We start from the raw sequence: 18,659 nt of genomic DNA, 5'->3' as shown, positions 1-18,659 counted from the left end.
TTAATTTGGATTACCTAAATTTATCTAGCGCTTTTTTTTCCCCCACTTAATGTTATATAGTATGGATGACTTTCCCATGTTGCATTTATTAATCAGAAACATTATTTTAAAATATAATATTGTGCCATAGGTGTGTATCATGAATTACTGAACCATTTACTTAGAAATAGCTTTGGGGCACCTGGATGACTAAGTCGGTTAAGTGTCTGCCTTTGGCTCAGATCATGATCCCGGGGTCCTAGTATTGAGCCCTGCATCAGGCTCCCTGCCCACTGGAAGTCTGCTTCTCCCTCTCCCTCTACCTCTCTCCTGCTTGTGCTCTCTCTCTCTCTCAAATAAATAAAATCTTAAAAAGAAAAAAAGAAAGCTTTTATATTTTTTTGTAGCCAAATGGCTCAGTAAACCATGCTAATATAATTAATGTTGTGATGAACACTTAGACATTTTAATTTTCTTTAATAGTTTCATTTTCAAAAGATTTTTTTTTAAGATTTTATTTATTTAATTTTGAAAGAGAGCACAACCAGGGGGAGTGGCAGGCATAGGGAGAGACAGAAGGAGACTCCCTGCTGAGCAGGGACCCTTATGTGGGACTCGATCCCAGGATCGTGGGATCATGACCCAAGCTGAAAGCAGACGCTTGCTTAACCAGCTGAGCCACCCAGGTGCCCCTCATTTTCAGAATTTGACAGTAATTACAAAGATACACGTTTTGTGTTTTAGCATGCTTCATGATGATCCAAGCAGAAGGATTCCTGCTGAAATGGCATTATGCAGCCCATTCTTTAGCATTCCTTTTGGTAAGTTGCATACATCTTTATTTTTCCTTGGTTGTTTTACAATCAAATAAGACATCAGAGCTCAGTTGCACTCCCAGGCTCTTTTGCCTAGTGTTTATCCATTGATTTTGGTTGAGTTTACATTTAACCGTGTTACGATGAACCTTAACAGCCCCTCATATTGAAGACCTGGTGATGCTTCCTACTCCAGTGCTAAGACTACTGAATGTGCTGGATGATGATTACCTGGAGAACGAAGAGGAATACGAAGGTAACTGCTTCCTAAATTGTATTTTATGTCTTTTGCAAGTAGAATAGATGTATTGTTTCATAAGTTTCTCTATTCTCTTAATTTATATATGAGGATATTGAACTACATGATTTCTAAAGGATCTCACTTTTTAATTCCTGTTGTAGATTGAATATGTCCCCCCAGAATTCATGTGGCAAAGTCCCAGTCCCCAGTGTGCTAGTATTTTGAGTTGGCGCCTTTAGGATTTAATAGGACTAGGTTATGTCCTGAGGGTGGGGCCTTTTTTTTTTTTAAGGTTTTTTTTTTTTTTTTTTTTTAATTTATTTGACAGAGATCACAAGCAGGCAGAGAGACAGGCAGAGAGTGAGAGGGGGAAGCAGGCTCCCCGCTGAGCAGAGAACCCGATGCGGGGGCTCGATCCCAAGACTCTGGGATCACGACCTGAGCCAAAGGCAGAGGCTTTTAACCCACTGAGTCACCCAGGCGCTGAGGCTGGGGCCTTTTTAAAAAGATGAAGAAACAGGAGAGCTCTCTCTGCTGCGTGAGGTTATGGCAAGAAAGTCGCCAGGTACATGGGACACCGAATCTTCCTGTACCTCGCTGTGGGAATTCCAGCCCTGGGGACCAGAGAAGTAAATGTCTGTTACAGAAGCCACCCAGTCCGTGTCTGTTACGGAAGCCACTCAGTCCGTGGCCTCTTGTTCGAGCAGCCTGTTTAGGTGAGGACGATTCCTTGGGCCCGCTGGACTCCTTCACTTTCATAAGCCTTTCCTGAATTAATCAAGATTAATTTTCCCAGCATGTTCTTTCCATCTGCTCTTTCTAGTCCTGCCCTGTGCTTCCATTTCTCCATCTTAGCTCTGAGCTAAGCCTGGGTGGCTCAGAGGGTTAAGCCTCTGCCTGCAGCTCAGGTCATGGTCTCGGGTCATGGTCTCGGGATCCTGGGATCGACCCCTGCATTGGGCTTTTGGCTCAGCAAGGAGCCTGCTTCCCCCTCTCTACCTACTTGTGATCTCTCTCTCTCTGTGTCAAATAAATAAATAGAATCTTTAAAAAAATTGGACTAGGAGAGTGATATAGTCAGACTGAGGTTTTTGTAAGAGTAGTCTGAGAGCAGAGTGGTGAATGGACTAAAACAGAACCAAGTTTAAAAATAGATGCTCACTGAAACTGTACGGATGAGATCTTTGTTACCTAATGTGGATGGTGAAAATGTTTGACAACCCTCTTACTGGTAGAGTATAGGAGAATATTTTCAAAATACATTTCACATCATTGGAGAGAGTTTAAATTGCTAAACTTTATGAAAGGCAGATTGGTAATTCTAACAAACTTACAAATTTATATTCATTTTGTCCTAGTAGTTCCACTTCTAGAGTCAACTTGGAAATACATAAGTGAAATGAGATAGATACAGATTTATCTGTTACAGTATTTATAAGGGCAAAAAAATTGGAAATAGTTTATTTAGTAGGAGACACAGTGGAGAATTTATTGATCACTCATAGGGTGAAATTATTACACAGTCATAAAAACAAATGGGAAAATTTCACACAGTAATATTCAAGAATCTTCAAGATGCAATGTACTAATAAAGAAAAAGCGAGATTGGAATTTTTACTTAGAAAAAAGCATGTATGATTATGTTTGCTTGTATAACCTTACAGTATTTACGGAAGGACGCAGAAGAACTGATAATGTTTGTTGCCTTCAAGGAGAGGAAGAGAGGCAGTTGGAAAACTGGGAAAAAGACATTTTTGGGGGGGGGGGGGTCATTTGAATATTAACTATTTAAAGTATTGAATTTAACAGAATTATTAGATGCATTGAATTTATATTATTCTTAAGCTTAATTTTAGATGATGTAGAAAGTGACCTCATTACTTAGATATGGATTCCTGAATTATTTGGTACTTTAAAATTTTTAAATAATGAATGCTTGGTAATTACAGCAAAGCGGTTACTGTTCTGTGTTTTCATAATCAGATGTTGTAGAGGATGTAAAAGAGGAGTGTCAAAAATATGGACCAGTGGTATCTCTCCTTGTTCCAAAGGAAAATCCTGGCAGAGGACAAGTAAGTGAATGTTTCTATAGTTTCAGAATTATTCAGAGGTTACTAAAATCCTGAGCAAATGTTTTAGTTCTATAGTACACGAAAATGTTGCTAGAAATGATGAATTTTGCATCATGGTTGTTTTTATTTTCTTGTACTTTTCATCCCCCCTCAAGGTTCTGTAATATGCATGCTTTTTATATGGGTTAGAATTTTTTTTCTTAAAAAGTGTTCTCTACTTTTGAGCCATTGTGAAAAGTGACACCAACCATATCATATGCTAATTCAGGTCATGTCAGCTACAGAAATATTATGGCCTACTTTTATTCTAATTAAGGAGAGTTAGAAAACCATTTAGGTTAGGTTCTCATTTTAATGGAATCATCGGTGCTAATTTAAAGAGGGAAAGTGTGCTGACAGAATCCTGCAGTCGGAGCTCTGGTCCCAGTGTGACTGACTGACTGTGGTGATGAACCTTAGTGCTTGCGTCTCTGAAATGTACAAGCGAGAACCATGAGTCTCAGTTTTGGGGGAAAGAATATTAGAGAAATCTTTGAAAGCTCTTTTGAAGATCTTTCTTTTATCTGTAGTATTTTTACTTTTCTGGGAACAGAATATTGTATTATTTAGGGTTTCCTCAACCTTGACACTCTTGACCTTTGAGCCAATATCTTGGTTGTGGGAGCGGTCATGTGTGTTCTAGGTATTTAGCAGCGTCGCTGCCCTCCACTCTGGAGAGCCCCTCCCCCCACTCCCCTTCTCAGTTGTGGTGATCAGAAGTATCTCTAAACACGGCCAAATGCCCCCTGGTGGGTGAAATCACCTCCGATTGTGGATTGTTATTTTCTCCTTTGGTTCAGTATTTTGAAAATGCTTGGCAACTGAAGAAAGAAATGAAAGAAATTTCACTCTAATCTTAGTGAAAAGTTATTACCAATGTAGTAATAATATTTACCTTGTTTAGTGTCGGCAACATACTATATGCATAATTGCTGTTTATTTAGTCAGCTGGTATTTATTGAGCATCTGTTATGTTCTAGGCCCTGATACAACAGTGATCAAAATAGGCACAAGGATATAGTGATAAGTGCTCTGGGGGGAAGGTCTCAGGAGAAGAGGTTTCTTAAGTGCCTGGTAGGGAAGATTATAGTTGCATGTCAGTGGTGGGGAAGGCCATACTGAGGTTTCGTTGGAGTGGAAGTATGAAGGAGATAAGGAAAAGAGGTCCAGGCATAAGGGATAGCAGGCCCAGAGGCCGTGAGTTTGCCTGGCGGGTTTGAAAGGCTTAGTGTGACTCTAGCAGAGTGAGAAAGAGGGGATGTGGTGGATTTGCTCCCAGGGGTGAGGTGGTGTAGGTGAACCTTGAGGGACTCGAGACAGCACTGGCATTTACTCTAACTGAGAGGGAAAGATAAAGATCTTTGAAGACTTTGAATGAAGGACTAACATGATCTGACCCGATGTTAACCTCAACCGTGTGTATGAAATAGAAGACATAGAATAGAGAAACAGAAGGAATATTTTCGGGATAGAAGTACCCCGGTTTCAAACAATACAAAAATAAATATTCATCAGCAAGAGGAAATTTGCTATGTGAAGAAGCTTTCCTTGACGTTTAGAGGAGAATGAAAACAACCGATGAACTTGTGCTCACAGGTTTAACTTCTCCAGGTTATTGAAATGTCTGTTGGCAAAGTCAGTCTTCATTTGAATTTTCCATTCAAATCAACAATGCTGTGGATTTTTGTTTAAAGAATATTTTAAAAATCACTGAAAACAAGAATTATGGAATGGATCTCATAATTACAAAAGTAGTTACGATTAAACTGATTAAATTATTTAATCTCATTGTAAATTATAAAAATGTTTCTCCTCTTTTGTTTGGAATGATATAATGTATAAAACTGGGGGTTGTCTATGAAGTGAGGAGCGTGCTAGAGAGCAGGGCGTTCCTTCCATAAGTGCGTGTCTTCTCGTTGAACTTTGGTGTATGGATTTAGAAGTCATTTAGAATCAGGTTAAAAAAAATTTCAGAAAGAGCTTCATTCTTCTTACTGGGCATCATCTTCTAACTTCTCTTTTGTAGTCAGTGAAAAAGTTCTACCAACATAGGGTTGGTAGAACTAACTGGTCCTGCAGCCAGCATATACTTTCATTTTCTGTAAAAAAGGGGATATAAAGTATTAAGTATTTCTAAAATGAATAAAACAAGCATTGACTGGTTAGAGTCCGGTTTTAAGATATAATATAGGTCTCACCTACATTGTTACGTGAAGTTGCATACTCTGAAAGAAATCACTGGATGGTATCAGTAGCATTTTCTCCATGCTGTTCGGTTTACAGTAAACAGCCTGACTGACTGTATTGAGTTGGCCGTTTGGAAGTGTTTTTATCTCCAGCTAATAGCACAGTTAAGGGTGGCTTTTAAGAATAGCTAAAAATCCCCACTTAGCTTTATACATATGAAAATCAGGGCAATTTTTAGTGCTGGATGATCTCTACATGAGGAACACGTAGCTTGGGAATAGTCATGGCATGGGAGAGGAAGAGAGTCTGTCACCTCTCCACTTAACAGTCCCCAGGAATTCAGAAAATTCCATCCCGGATCAGAGTATCAGAGGCCTGACGTCATGCATAATCCGTAACAGAAATACTCACGGAAGACAGGGAGTGAGCAGGCAGCGAGTAGTGCTTTATTTACCAATGAAGGAAGATTCATTTAAAGAGTGCTGTATTTGGAATTGTCTTTCCTTTTCATACCCTGGAGGTTTTTAATACCCTTTGGAAATAATTTTATCAGTGGGAGAATGGCTCCCACGAAAGGGGAAATGAAAAAGGAGACTCTTGCCTCGAACTTCTGGGTGCATCCGATTTTAAGAGAAGGTACAAGTAAAAGCTGAAAATCTGAAAATTGGTTTCCTTCAGACAATCTGTTTTTGCTTCCCTTTGAAAGTCCGAGTGTCTAGGATGCTGGCACCCAAGTTTGAAGACTGTTGGCATCTCAGATGAGCACGTAACTGAGAAAGATGAGGCCGTTCTTTTTCTGGTTTACAAATTTATGGGTAACTGAGGACAAGTCATTTAAAATGATTTTCCCTCCTAGTAACTTTGGCTTTAGATCAACAAAAAGAGCATAACCTATTACGCTGTATCCTCTACCTGTCTCCGGTCAGAATTCAGATACTCTGGAAACGGAGATTTTACCTAGTTTTAAACTTACTCTTCACAGTAGTTAAGGCTTCTACGAGTCTTTAGTAGGTATAAAATCCGGTAACCTTGACTGGTAGTTTCTCCTCCTTCCTCTTCTAAGAGGGCAGACTGTCTTCAAGGCACGGTGGAGTGCATTTGTTCCCCATGCTGTATGGCCCTGTCTCTGGCACGCATCCACTGCTGCTCACCACTCCTGCAAGAACATGGCCAGTGGGTGTGCATTTTTCACTCGACTTGTCTTCGATGGATTTTTCAGAATTGAACCTTGTAAAGGAATTGTTCTAATCCTGCTCCTTGAAAATGTGGTCTGTGGACCAACCGCGCTGGCATCGCCTGGGAGTTGATTCAGAAATGCAGAGACTCAGGCCCACGGTAGACCTCCTGAAACTGAGTCTGCGTTGTGCCAAGGTCCCCAAAAGATACTTGTGTGTACACTAAAGTTGGAAAAGCCCTGTTCTGGAACAGTCTTGGTGGAAATGAAGCCGACTTTGTTTTCTCTGTCCTCTTACAGGTCTTTGTTGAGTATGCAAATGCTGGTGATTCCAAAGCTGCTCAGAAATTACTGACTGGAAGGATGTTTGATGGGAAGTTTGTTGTGGCTACATTCTACCCGCTGAGTGCCTACAAGAGGGGATATCTGTATCAAACTTTGCTTTAATCAGTAACCTGAGGACTCTTCCCTGTTTCTCCTCCATTTCCTGGGTGATTGTATTCTATATCTGAATGCAGAAGTACCCCCTCACCATTTTAAGGGAATACTTTGTACATTTATTTAATCCTACTAATGTGCAGTTGAGCAATGGCTGCATTGCAAACATTTGGCACCGAGTAGGACAAGACCTCTCAGCTATACCTTGAGGGGTTTTAGAGCATCCACACGGGCAACCCTTTTCTTGTGCAGTAGGGCAAGTGCTGCTCTTCAGTGTGTAACCTAAAAGGATATTAATTATTTCATGTGATCAAGGATGAGTAATGTCATGTCATAGTGAATATCAACCAATTTGGTAAGAGTTGGTGACGGCCGTCACGGATCGTTCCTTTACGCTGTCGGGCAGTTCTTCCTCATCCCAGATCTCCACAGCTGGCTCTGGACGCTCCCAGTCATTGTTAAGTAGCCGTCAAGCAGCGATGACCTACTGTGTTCTTCACACTGAGTTATGAATTTTTTTAAAGGAGTACTGTAGTACTGAATATTCCTTTAAAGAAACTGCAGTGAGCCTATCTCCTTTTTTTTTTTTTTTTTTAAATTAAGGCTTTTCAAATAGAAAGCTGATGCTTGATCTTGCACAATTTTTATGTCTAGTACGTATGCTTGAGTGAGTGTGCAGATATGAGAGATTAGAGAAGATCTGAGTCGGCGTGCTTTATCGTGTGAATCTTGTGAGCTAATGCAGTCTCCACCTCTCTCTTCCCTAGATGTTTCGTATCTGTCCGATTTAGGATGTATGTTTGAGAGTTGGTGTGTCTGATAGAATGTAAATGAGAAATAGATCATTCCTGAGAGGCTCAGAACTGATGAGTCTAGACTGAGTCACACTGAAACTCTCTTCAAGCGCTTGGAACAAAGCGAAAGACCGCCCTGTTCTTTCATCTCCTTGAGACCCTGTGTCAGCTCGTTTCTGTGCCGAAGCTCCCATGATCACTGCAAGATTTCTCAAGATAGAGTTCTGCCTACAACGAAGGGAATCGAAATGGCCAAAAAGCAAGATGTTCAGTGAAGGGAAAAGAAAAAAATGGGCAAAGAGAAAGTGAATAGTCCAGGATTCGTTGTTTTTTTCTTCTTTCCTCTCTCTGTCCTGCCCTTTCCTCCACGGCGTCTCGTCTGTGTGGCTGAAGAGCAGCTACTCTGAAGGTGCTCAGACTTCTGACTGCGGGGAAGTTAAGAAAAGTGTAGCTCTAATAAGATGGAAGTAGAAAGGAAGAAAAACTCAGAATTCTTAGAAGGATTCCCAGCAGTCTGCTGTGTCCCTGAGCCCAGGATGCTGGTGTGTGTGAGTTCGTGAACATGGGTTGATGATATGGTTTTAGGAATTGTAATTACGGATTCTTCCCACTTCATGTAGATTGACTTCAAAGGTTTAAAACTTAGGAAACCTTTATAAAGCACTGATTATACAAAAAAATAAGTTGTAAACAGGTTATGAATTTTTTTTTATTTCCTTATCTAAATGAAAGTCTTCATTTTTTTTGTTTTTCCTAAGGAAAAAGCCTTTTATACCTTTCCCTGTTGGAAGCCTCCTCATAGAGTCTTTCTTTGAAATGTGTGCCGCGCAGGTCGTTGAGAGCCCAAGTAGGAATTCACATTTCAGAGGATGAATTATCTTACCCTTTTCAGACAATGACTATCTGACAGTTGAGGTATTTACAGTTATATCATTCAGGATACTCCCTTATTATTTATTATGAAGCCAGATTTGGTGTAAGGAGGCTGATTTATGAGTTGCCAGAAGGCCTTGTGGCGTGGTCTCCAAGGGAAAGTTGTGTCTAGTATGTGCCCTGAGGAGGAAGAACTGTTAGTTCTCGTTTTGGCCCTCTCCGAAGTTGATTAGCCGGTATGTGTTCAAAAAACAATTCAAGAGAGGATAACCAGTACTCCAGAGACCTAAGCTTTCTTGAAACATCAATGTTTGTAGGGGTGACAGCTCCCAGGGTGATTAGAAACACCAGGTTCTTGCGTGTGTACAGATGAACACAGAGCACGAGTGAGTGCTTCTCCAGGGCAGGTGTTCTAGGCGCGCACGTGTCCCTCTCTCATTCCCCCTCCCACCCCTACAAAGAGAAGACCCTGACGGATGAGCTGCAGGTAGGCTTCTGAGCTTAGGGATGCAGTGTGCTGCTAGCATCTTGATGCTGAATTTCACAGCATTCTTTGTCTTCTTCTTTGCTGTTGTAGTCATACCTGTATGTAGTGTTTAACACTGTAGAGTTGTATTACAGAAGATGCTAACTAGATTTTAAGAGAACTAAGGGACTAACTGATGAGCCTAAGTAACCATGCATTGAATTCAGAATTTTATATTAAAGCCACAGAATTGAAACAAGATGCCTCCTGTGATTTAAATGGTGATCTTCCAGCTTTTAGCCCATGACCACCAAAGAAGACATTTGCAGATCCTCCCCCGCTCCTCTGATATTACGCGAAGTTTTTAATCTTAGTTTCTCAAACCCGAACCAAATATTATCAGAAGATGTAATTTTTATGATGCCTTTAGGGTGAAACAGATATACAGAGATTTTAATTCCTTAATTACTAAAACCTAGGAATTTTCTTTTTGAGAGGCAGGGGAAAGAGGCGAGGGTTTTTGTCACTTAAACCTTACTCTTTGGGACAAATTTTATCTCAGGTAGTTTCTCTTTCCCTCTGTTAACATCTGTGCTTCCTTCCCTCTTGCCTTTCCAATTTCTCATTATTCCATGGTTTCGTCATGGTACATTTTTTGGCCCAGGAAACACCTATAAATTGCTTATTCTATAGGAAATCTTTGGTTCTTGGGAAACATCCGGAGGAGGTGACTAGCTAGCCACTTTCCAAACTCGGATGCCCTATTTCGAGGAGAGCAAGTCGAGTTGGACACCTCAGTAAAAGAAAGCAGCACCTCCAAGCAACTGTTGGCTGCATTTTAAAGGGAGAATAAAACAGTAACCCTCTGGCAGTAAGAGATTGCACTTACTACCACTGGGCGTCTTCCTTTGGTTTGTGGCCATCGGTACCGCAGCTCTTTGGGGAAACTCCCTCCCTGCTATGCCTTGAGCCAAAACTGGCTGCTTTTAGAACAAAACCATAAATGCAGTTTACTTGTCCTTTCCTTTGTTTTCACTGAGACAAGGATTGCCTTCTTTTCGGTACTTCAGCTGCTAAAGCATGCTGGGATACGTTAAATTAACCTTTAAAAAAAAAATCCTTGAATTCTTATTTAACTTGCCTTCTACATTATATTTTAGTCTCTGAGCACATTTGTGATCAGGAATGCGGCCAGAAACAGTGCTGCCATGGAGAGGAAGTTGAAGAGAGACTCTGGGCATAAGGTGTGTTTCTATTTTAATGCCCCGGGCTTTCACCCTGCTGAGGGCATCAGTTACCCTGCTGGAGTAAATGCCCGCCCGAGGTTGAGCGCTCACGTTTGTTCATCCGGTGCAGGGAACACTCTTCTATCATTTTCTTCTTAGGTCTTACGTCCCAACTTGATCATTTCTGCCATCAGTTTGACTCGGCAGCATGACATTTTAGTTTTTGTCATTTAATAAAAATCAGCACCATAGTAACCGATGGTGATTATAATATCATAGTTACTGGGTGAGGCTCTGGGGGAGACACTCAGTAACTGTGTGTTTCACTGAGAGCTTTGTGCAAGGGGACATGCTAGCTGGTACCGTTCAGGTTAGGGTACAGAGGGCATCGTGGCTGACGAAATTTTAGTCCGGTGGCTGTGGAGACAGTCAAAGATTTAAGCAAGTGCCTTGTGTTTCCTGGAAAATATTAAAACTCATTTGGGTGAAAGCTCCCAGATGATAATTTATTGCACCTCTGCCTTTTCCTTGGAATAACTTTTGGATTAAGTCACATAGTATAAAAGTCCAAAATTTCCCTTGTTTCCCTTTATTTTATATGTGTGAAACTATTCATATTTGATTCCCCCCCCCCCCCCCCCGCCCCAATATTACATTTGATGGAAAGCCAGAGTTATCTGGCAGAATCTAATTCTTCCTGGGGTCTAGTTCCATTTTCAGTACTAGGTTCCTTCTTCCAATCTTACTACTCTGGCTCTCTGATAGAATTTGTTTATTTCTTGGCAGATGTGGTCACACACAGACCAGCTTTGGGTCATCATTAGCTCAAGAGAATTTCCATTTCTTCTTAAGGTGCTCAATAAATCACCTTCACTTGAGATGATAGTCTTCCCAAGTTCGTATCGCCAGTAAGCTTTCTTGGTGAATATAAAGATGTTGAGTCTCTTTTCTGGACCTCTTGTGGTATATTTGGATAAGTTACATTTTCTTAGTTACAGAGGGACATGTATATTTCATTTTAAAGTCCCCAGAAATTTAAACAAGTTGTTTCGTTTTGTTTAAGGTTAGCTGCTTCTCTGCCTCACACCGCAGGATGTCAGGGTTATTTTAGCCGCCTCTCCCTCCTCGCTATTGGTCAGTTTTCTTTAAAATTGGGTGATGACCAGTAGGTAGACACAGTGACACGTAATCGACAAGTACTGTGGATATTTAAGAAGGAGGTGAACAATTTTAACTATTTTTGCTGCAATTTTATAGGGGAAATGGACTATAAAAGAAATACCTATAAACCAGAGAGCATGTAGGAGATTGTATATTTTATAGGTTGTAATTAAGGTGATTTTCAGGATATAAGATACAAGGTTTATACAACCTTTGTTTTCCTGATGAAAAGTTTTTATTCATCTTGCTACAGCTTAGCACTTTTGTTGTTCCTTACATGGCTTTTGAGGATTGATGTTTTAGATTCACTCTGTTTGTGCTTTTCAGACTGTTGTCATAATTGTGCGGTTTTTTTTATGGCACCATAAATGCTGGAATTCATGGGAAGCTTATCAGATGATTGCCTGAGTGTGATTTCCCATTAAACAAGAGTAGCTTCCACAGTATCCTAAAAGAAACTGTACCTAGGATCATAGTATTTTAGTTTAGAGGCAAAGAAAAGCATACTATCTTACTTGCCTTAACCAGCCATCAATCCTTGTTGTGCAGAAAAGAGCTTATTTTGTTAGACTCTTGACTGTTGGTGAGAAAATTACATGTAGTTACTTGCCCCCCCCCCCCCCCAGTTGCAGATGGCTTCCCCTTCTAGGCTCCCCTCTTACTGGTATTCACGATGTCAGGATTGTGTGAGAGCAGACGTGAGGTGTTCCAGATCATGCATATGGACATAGAATTGCTTCGGTTATTGGAATTATGGATGGCTGTATTATTTCGTTAGCATGGGCTGTCAGAAATCTGCCAAATTTAAGAGTAAAAAAGAAAAAAGAAAAGTCAAAATAGAGAGGTGAGGGGAGGAAAACCGCTTCCTTACTGGTATTCGTAATCTTCCATCTAGTTTTTGATCAAAAAGTGCTCATTTATTTGTAAAAATCCAGACGTGGTACCTGAAGCATCGAATGTTGTCTTTCCGACACATTCCTCATCGTGGTTTCCCCAGAAAATCGTTTTAAGAGCTTATCAAAGCAGACTAGGTATCCATATTCAGTTTGACCTAAATTTTTAAAATAAACATTTAAACTCCAGTTTTTGTGTGTTTACTGTGCATCAACACTCATACAAATCCGGGATCAGAAAGAAACTGGGGTTTAGCCATCTCCGAATTTCCCTTTGCACATTGGGTACAGTGGGTTTCCATATGCACTTGCTGCAGAGTTTTTGAGCACCTTATGGGAGTAAGTAGTGTTTATTTATTATAATTAAAAAGAAAGTTAAAGCGGCATCTCTGTAGAATGTTTACTTTGCAGAGTGTAAAGCTGTTGTATCTTTTCCAGCAGGATTTACTCTTTCATTCTTAATTCTTGGTTGAGAAAATCTTCAGTGATTTAACATTCCTTTATATCCTCGTAACAGTGTCCAATCTGGGGTAGAAGGGAAATTTTTTCCCAAAAAGGGCTCCATCTTTGTTACCTTTCTGATCACTCTTAGAAATCTAGCTATGATCAGTAGATGGTAACAGCTCATGGCTTCCTGTATCAGCACTGGAGAGGTTGGTTGTGAGGATTAAAATCTACTCTTTTCCCTCAGTAACATGTAATTGCTATGTTTTTGGTAAGAAGGTCTGGTCAGAAAAAATGTGAAAGATCACTCAAAACCAAAGCCAGTTATAAGGAGTACTGTCTCCTGTTGGTTTACCTTCACCTCAGAACTACAAGAATATTACAGTACCTAGTGAATAGTCTGTAACATTTCTACCAGTCTTTTCAATAGCCTATTGGTCTTGGCATTTCTTGGCACTATGGCTCTCTGTTCTTGGTGATGTCTTCTTGTTTGTGACTTTTTGTTGTTGTTGTTTTTTTTTAAAGTAACTAAATGGGACTATAAATGTAGATGTGTATCAGTACCAATAAGTTTTTTTCTGAAATCCCTAAATTCCCGATTCCTATTCAAGTCTTTTAAACTTGTTTTTTTCTTGCTAACTAGCAAAGAACTTTTATTTTTCACTTTCCTATATACCTAAGTATACCTAAAAAGTATGGACACTGCGTTTCAATGGACTGTATTGCGTGTAGTTTTTTGCTGAAAACTTTTTCTGTAAACACAATGGCCTTGTTCAGTTTTGTTGTAAACTGACTTACCATAAGATGCACTGTTGATATGCTTTCTGATGTGTGTTTCATAAGGGTGATAAAATAAAGCTTAAAAATAAACGAGGTGTTTTTTTCATTTCACCTGTTCCTGCAGTTAGTGTAAATATTCCAAGTTAGATAACAGGTAAGTATAGTTATTTTATGATTTAATTTTTATGAAAAACTATTGTTGAAAAATTTCCGTGTGGTCTCAACCATCCATTTCTAATACGGTCTTTCATGGATGGAAGTAGGGCATCAGACTGACAATACGGATAGGTAACTTTTTATTTTGGAATGAACGTTCTTGATGCTGTAGAAACAGACTTATCTAATGAAAAGAACCAGAACTCATAGTTGGGAGATTCGTGTTCTAATCTCGGTTCTTTCATCAAGTTGGAAGAAGGCTTTCATCAAGTGATAAGTGATTTAATTTCTGACAGTGTTGGTATTTCTGTGGTATCAATTTTATAATAGAACAAAATGGGTTGGGAGGTTCAGTAGCATCAGTGAACAGTCCTCGGTTGGGAGCATGTGCGGGATGATGGAGCTGGTCTAGGTGGTGTAAAGTGGAGCGTGAGGCCCAGGCAGGGAACATACACTTGCCCAGTTTCTCATAAGACTCAAGAGGTGGTAGTCCTACACCGCTGTGTCTGGGAGAGGCGTGTTTTCAGGAAGCCTCTGGACTGGGCTAGACTGGTCTGGTCTGGGCAAGCAGTTCAAGTGAAAGGTGGCCTGGCGAGGTGCACCCTCTGGCTGTTTCAAGAGCTCAGACGGGAGAAAAGGAATGTTTAAATCCGTAATTCCTCTACGAGTGAAGGGTCCCCTGGGAGGGCTTGTTAGATCACAGACTGCTGGACCCCAGCCCTAGTTTATGACTGTAGTTCTTGGGGAGCCTGCAGATTCGCATTTCTAACAAGTTCCCAGGTGACGCTGCGGCTGGTGGTGGCATGGGGACCTCTGCCGGAGACGCACTGGGCTAGGACTGAACTCAGAAGGAGGCCAGACTGAAGAGCTGCCTGGGAGTCCTCAGCTCGCCCTTCTCCCCGAGGGCTGCCGCAATCACAAGAACAGGCTGAGCACTTACTTTGTGCCAGTCTGTGTACTACACGCTTCGTGTGTCACCTCTCCGCGCCCTCTTCACACACTTCGTCCTCACAGCAAGGCTGTGGGGAGGGGAGGGTACCCAGCGTTCACTCGTTGTCTGGCTGGGGAAATGGGCGTCTTGTTTCCTCGGGTTGGCGGCAACAACCCCTGCTCGACCCCTCCGGTCAGCCCGGGACTCCCATCTCTCTTCCTGCCCGTCCTCTCGCACCACTGCGTCCAGCCGTTGGTCCGTCCCTGGGGCTGCAGCTCCGTACGGACTCCCCGAGTCCCATCTCCGGTGCTTCCCGGCTCGCCTTCCTAGACTGACTCTGCGTGATGAAGCAGGAGCCCCGTCATGCTGCTCCCTCCCCGCCTTTGCCTTCAAAATAATATCAATCCCCTGAGACTGGCACCTAAAACTTCAGAGTCTGGCTCCACCTGTAAGTCCTACCTCATCTCCTGTCTCTGTCGCTGTTCACACTGTACGCTTCCCTCCAGCGAAGCTGCCCCTACTTACAGATTCACGGCTTTTTGCTGTGTATTGAGCCTCTGACCAAAACACCAGTCGGTTCTCTGTCCCCGCATCTTATCTGGGGGGTGGAGTCCTGTTAATCTTTTCAAACAGCTCAGTTGTCACCTTTTACATTTTCTTCTGCATAAAATTGCATATCTGAATAAATCAAAGTCCTAGAGACCTCATCCTCCCCCCGCCCCTTTTTAAAAGATTTTATGTGAGAGAGAGAATGAGCAGTGGGGAAGGGTGGAGGGAGAGAGATTCAGAGAGAGAAGCAGACTCCCTACTAAGCAAGGAGCCTGATGTGGGGCTCAGGGCTCACTCCCAGACCACAAGATCATGGCCTGAGCCAAAGGCAGCCACTTTGCTGACTGAGGCACCCCCTGGAGTCCCTTCTTAACATGAATTTGCTAGGCAAATTTCCAATTTACAAATATGGGGTGTTTTAATTGTACTTCACTATTCTGCAATTTTTTGGTAAATTTTTTAAAAAGATTTTTTATGTATTTATTTGACAGAAAGAGAGAACACAAGCAGGGGCATGGCAGAGGCAGAGGGAGAAGCAGGCTCCCTTCAGGGAGCCTGATGCGGGGCTTGAGCTCAGGACCCTGGGATCATGACCTGAGCTGAAGGCAGACTGAGCTCATGACCTGAGCTGAAGGCAGACTTAACGACTGAGCCACCCAGGTGCCCCAGAAATGCATTTTTGAGCTTCATCTTCAAAAGTTTATGGCAAATTCTCAACTTTAGTTTCCTTAATCTATCACTGATCTCTCAAGAATTGTGGTCTTAACAATATAGATGTTCTAATTATAAAGCAGTCATTTTTTCCTTCTGGACTGTTGAATAGTTTCCCACAAAAACATCAGTAATATGCCTCTCTGCCTTACAGTCTCGGTTGAACCGGTTTGTTCACAGGTCCTGTCCCAGACGTCTTGCTGGGTCTTCTAACTCTGGGAGCCATCTGCGTTAGCGGGTATTTCAATATGCAGCTGTCATCACTTCCTTTCCTTTGAATTGACCTGAGCATTATTTTTATTTCCTATGTAAATCTATGAAGCATAGTATAGACATTGTATGTAATTTATAAAACACAAATATAATTAATTAATGCACATAATAGGTATAATACATGGAAAATGGAATTTGAAAATGGTTTAATGATTATGCGTTACAGACTCCCTTACAGTCAGTCCATCCTTATAGTCAAGAATTCTTATTAAAAATTGCAGAATAACCACGACCAAGTGAGATTTATTCCAGGGCTGCAAGGTTGGTTTGACATCTGCAAATCAATCAGTGTGATACAACACATTAATAAAAGAAAGAACAAGAACCATATGATACTCTCAATAGATGCTGAAAAAGCATTTGACAAAAGTCCAGCATCCCTTCCTGATCAAAACTCTTCAAAGTGTAGGGATAGAGGGCACATACCTCAATATTATCAAAGCCATCTATGAAAAACCCACTGCAAATATCATTCTCAATGGAGAAAAACTGAAAGCTTTTCCACTAAGGTCAGGAACACAGCAGGGATGTCCATTATCACCACTGCTATTCAACATAGTACTAGAAGTCCTAGCCTCAGCAGTCAGACAACAAAAAGAAATTAAAGGCACCCAAATCGGCAAAGAAGAAATCAAACTACCACTCTTTGCAGATGATATGATACTATATGTGGAAAACCCAAAAGACTCCACTCCAAAACTGCTAGAACTTGTATACAAATTCAGTAAAGTGTCAGAATATAAAATCAATGCACAGAAATCAGTTGCATTTCTTTACACCAACAACAAGACAGAAGAAAGAGAAATTAAGGAGTCAATCCCATTTAAAATTGAACCCCAAACCATAAGATACCTAGGAATAAGCCCAACCAAATAGACAAAGAATCTGTACTCAGAAAACTATAAAGTATTCATGAAAGAAAATGAGGAAGACACAAAGAAATGGAAGTGGAAAAATGTTCCATGCTCTTGGATTGGAAGAACAAATATTGTGAAAATATCTATGCTACCTAAAGCAGTCTATTCAAAATCCGATCCATTTTTTTCAAAGAAATGGAACAAATAATCCTAAAATTTATATGGAACCAGAAAAGACCTCGAATAGCCAAAGGAATATTGAAAAAGAAAGCCAAAGTTGGTGGCATCATAATTCCAGACTTCAAGCTTTATTACAAAGCTGTCATCATCAAGACAGTAAGGTACGGGCACAAAACCAGACACACAGATCAATGGAACAGAATAGAGAGCCCAGAAATAGACCCTCAACTCTATGGTCAACTAATCTTCAACAAAGCAGGAAAGAATGTCCAATGGAAAAAAGACAGCCTCTTCAACAAATGGTGTTGGGAAAATTGGACAGCCACATGCAGAAAAATGAAATTGGACCATTTCCTTACACCACACACGAAAATAGACTCAAAATGGATGAAAGACCTCAATGTGAGAAAGAAATCCATCAAAATCCTCAAGGAGAACAGAGGCAGCAACCTCTTCGACCTCAGTGGCAGCAGCTTCTTCCTAGGAACGTCACCAAAGGCAAGGGAAGCAAGGGCAAAAATGAACTATTGGGATTTCATCAAGATCAAAAAATCTTTTGCAAAGCAAAGGAAACAGTCAACAAAACCAAAAGACAACAGACAGAATGGGAGAAGATATTTGCAAATGACATATCAGATAAAGGGCTAGTGTCCAAAATCTATAAAGAGCTTAGCAAACTCAACACCCAAAGAACAAATAATCCAATCAAGAAGTGGGCAGAAGACAGGAACAGACATTTCTGCAAAGAAGATATCCAGATGGCCAACAGTCACATGAAAAAATGCTCCACATCACTCGGCATCAGGGAAATACAAATGAAAACCACAGTGAGATACCACCTCACACCAGTCAGAATGGCTAAAATTAACAAGTCAGGAAAGACAGATGCTGGGGAGGATGCGGAGAAAGGGGAACCCTCCTACACTGTTGGTGGGAATGCAAGCTGGTGCAACCACTCTGGAAAACAGGATGGAGGTTCCTCAAAAAATTGAAAATAGAGCTACCCTATGACCCAGAAATTGTACTGCTCGGTATTTACCCTAAAGATACAAACATAGTGATCTGAAGGGGCACATGCACCTGAATATAGCAGCAATGTCCACAGTAGCCAACCTGTGGAAAGAACCTTGATGTCCATCAACAGATGAATGAATAAAGAAGATGGGATACTATGCAGCCATCAAAAGAAATGAAATCTTGCCATTTGCAATGACGTGGTTGGAACTAGAGGGTACCATGCTTAGCTAAATAAATCAATTGGAGAAAGACAACTATCATATGATCTCCCTGATATGAGGAAGTGGAGATGCAACGTGGGGGGTTTCGGGGGTAGGAAAAAGATAAATGAAACAAGATGGGATCAGGAGGGAGACAAACCATAAGAGACTCTTAATCTCACAAAACAAACTGAGGGTTGCTT

At 41.0% G+C, this 18,659-nt stretch overlaps 1 protein-coding gene across 2 annotated transcripts in view; it reads left to right on the top strand.

The window, feature by feature from the left end:
• UHMK1 (U2AF homology motif kinase 1) overlaps positions 1–18,659 on the top strand; it is a 52,682-nt gene that overhangs the window by 9,777 nt on the left and 24,246 nt on the right. The window contains exons 5-8 of one of the 2 annotated variants that reach the window (XM_059413432.1): positions 724–800; positions 952–1,050; positions 3,019–3,107; positions 6,808–13,672. In XM_059413432.1, the coding sequence (XP_059269415.1) occupies positions 724–800; positions 952–1,050; positions 3,019–3,107; positions 6,808–6,954 (412 nt within the window). In that variant the 3' untranslated portion in view covers positions 6,955–13,672. Of the gene's footprint in view, positions 1–723; positions 801–951; positions 1,051–3,018; positions 3,108–6,807; positions 13,673–18,659 lie in introns of those variants that run through there. The other variant, XM_059413433.1, reaches the window with a different exon arrangement.

Source organism: Mustela nigripes, chromosome 10, assembly GCF_022355385.1.
Source record: "Mustela nigripes isolate SB6536 chromosome 10, MUSNIG.SB6536, whole genome shotgun sequence".
In the NCBI taxonomy this organism is placed as follows: domain Eukaryota; kingdom Metazoa; phylum Chordata; class Mammalia; order Carnivora; family Mustelidae; genus Mustela; species Mustela nigripes.
This window is presented reverse-complemented; position numbering and strand designations above follow the sequence as displayed.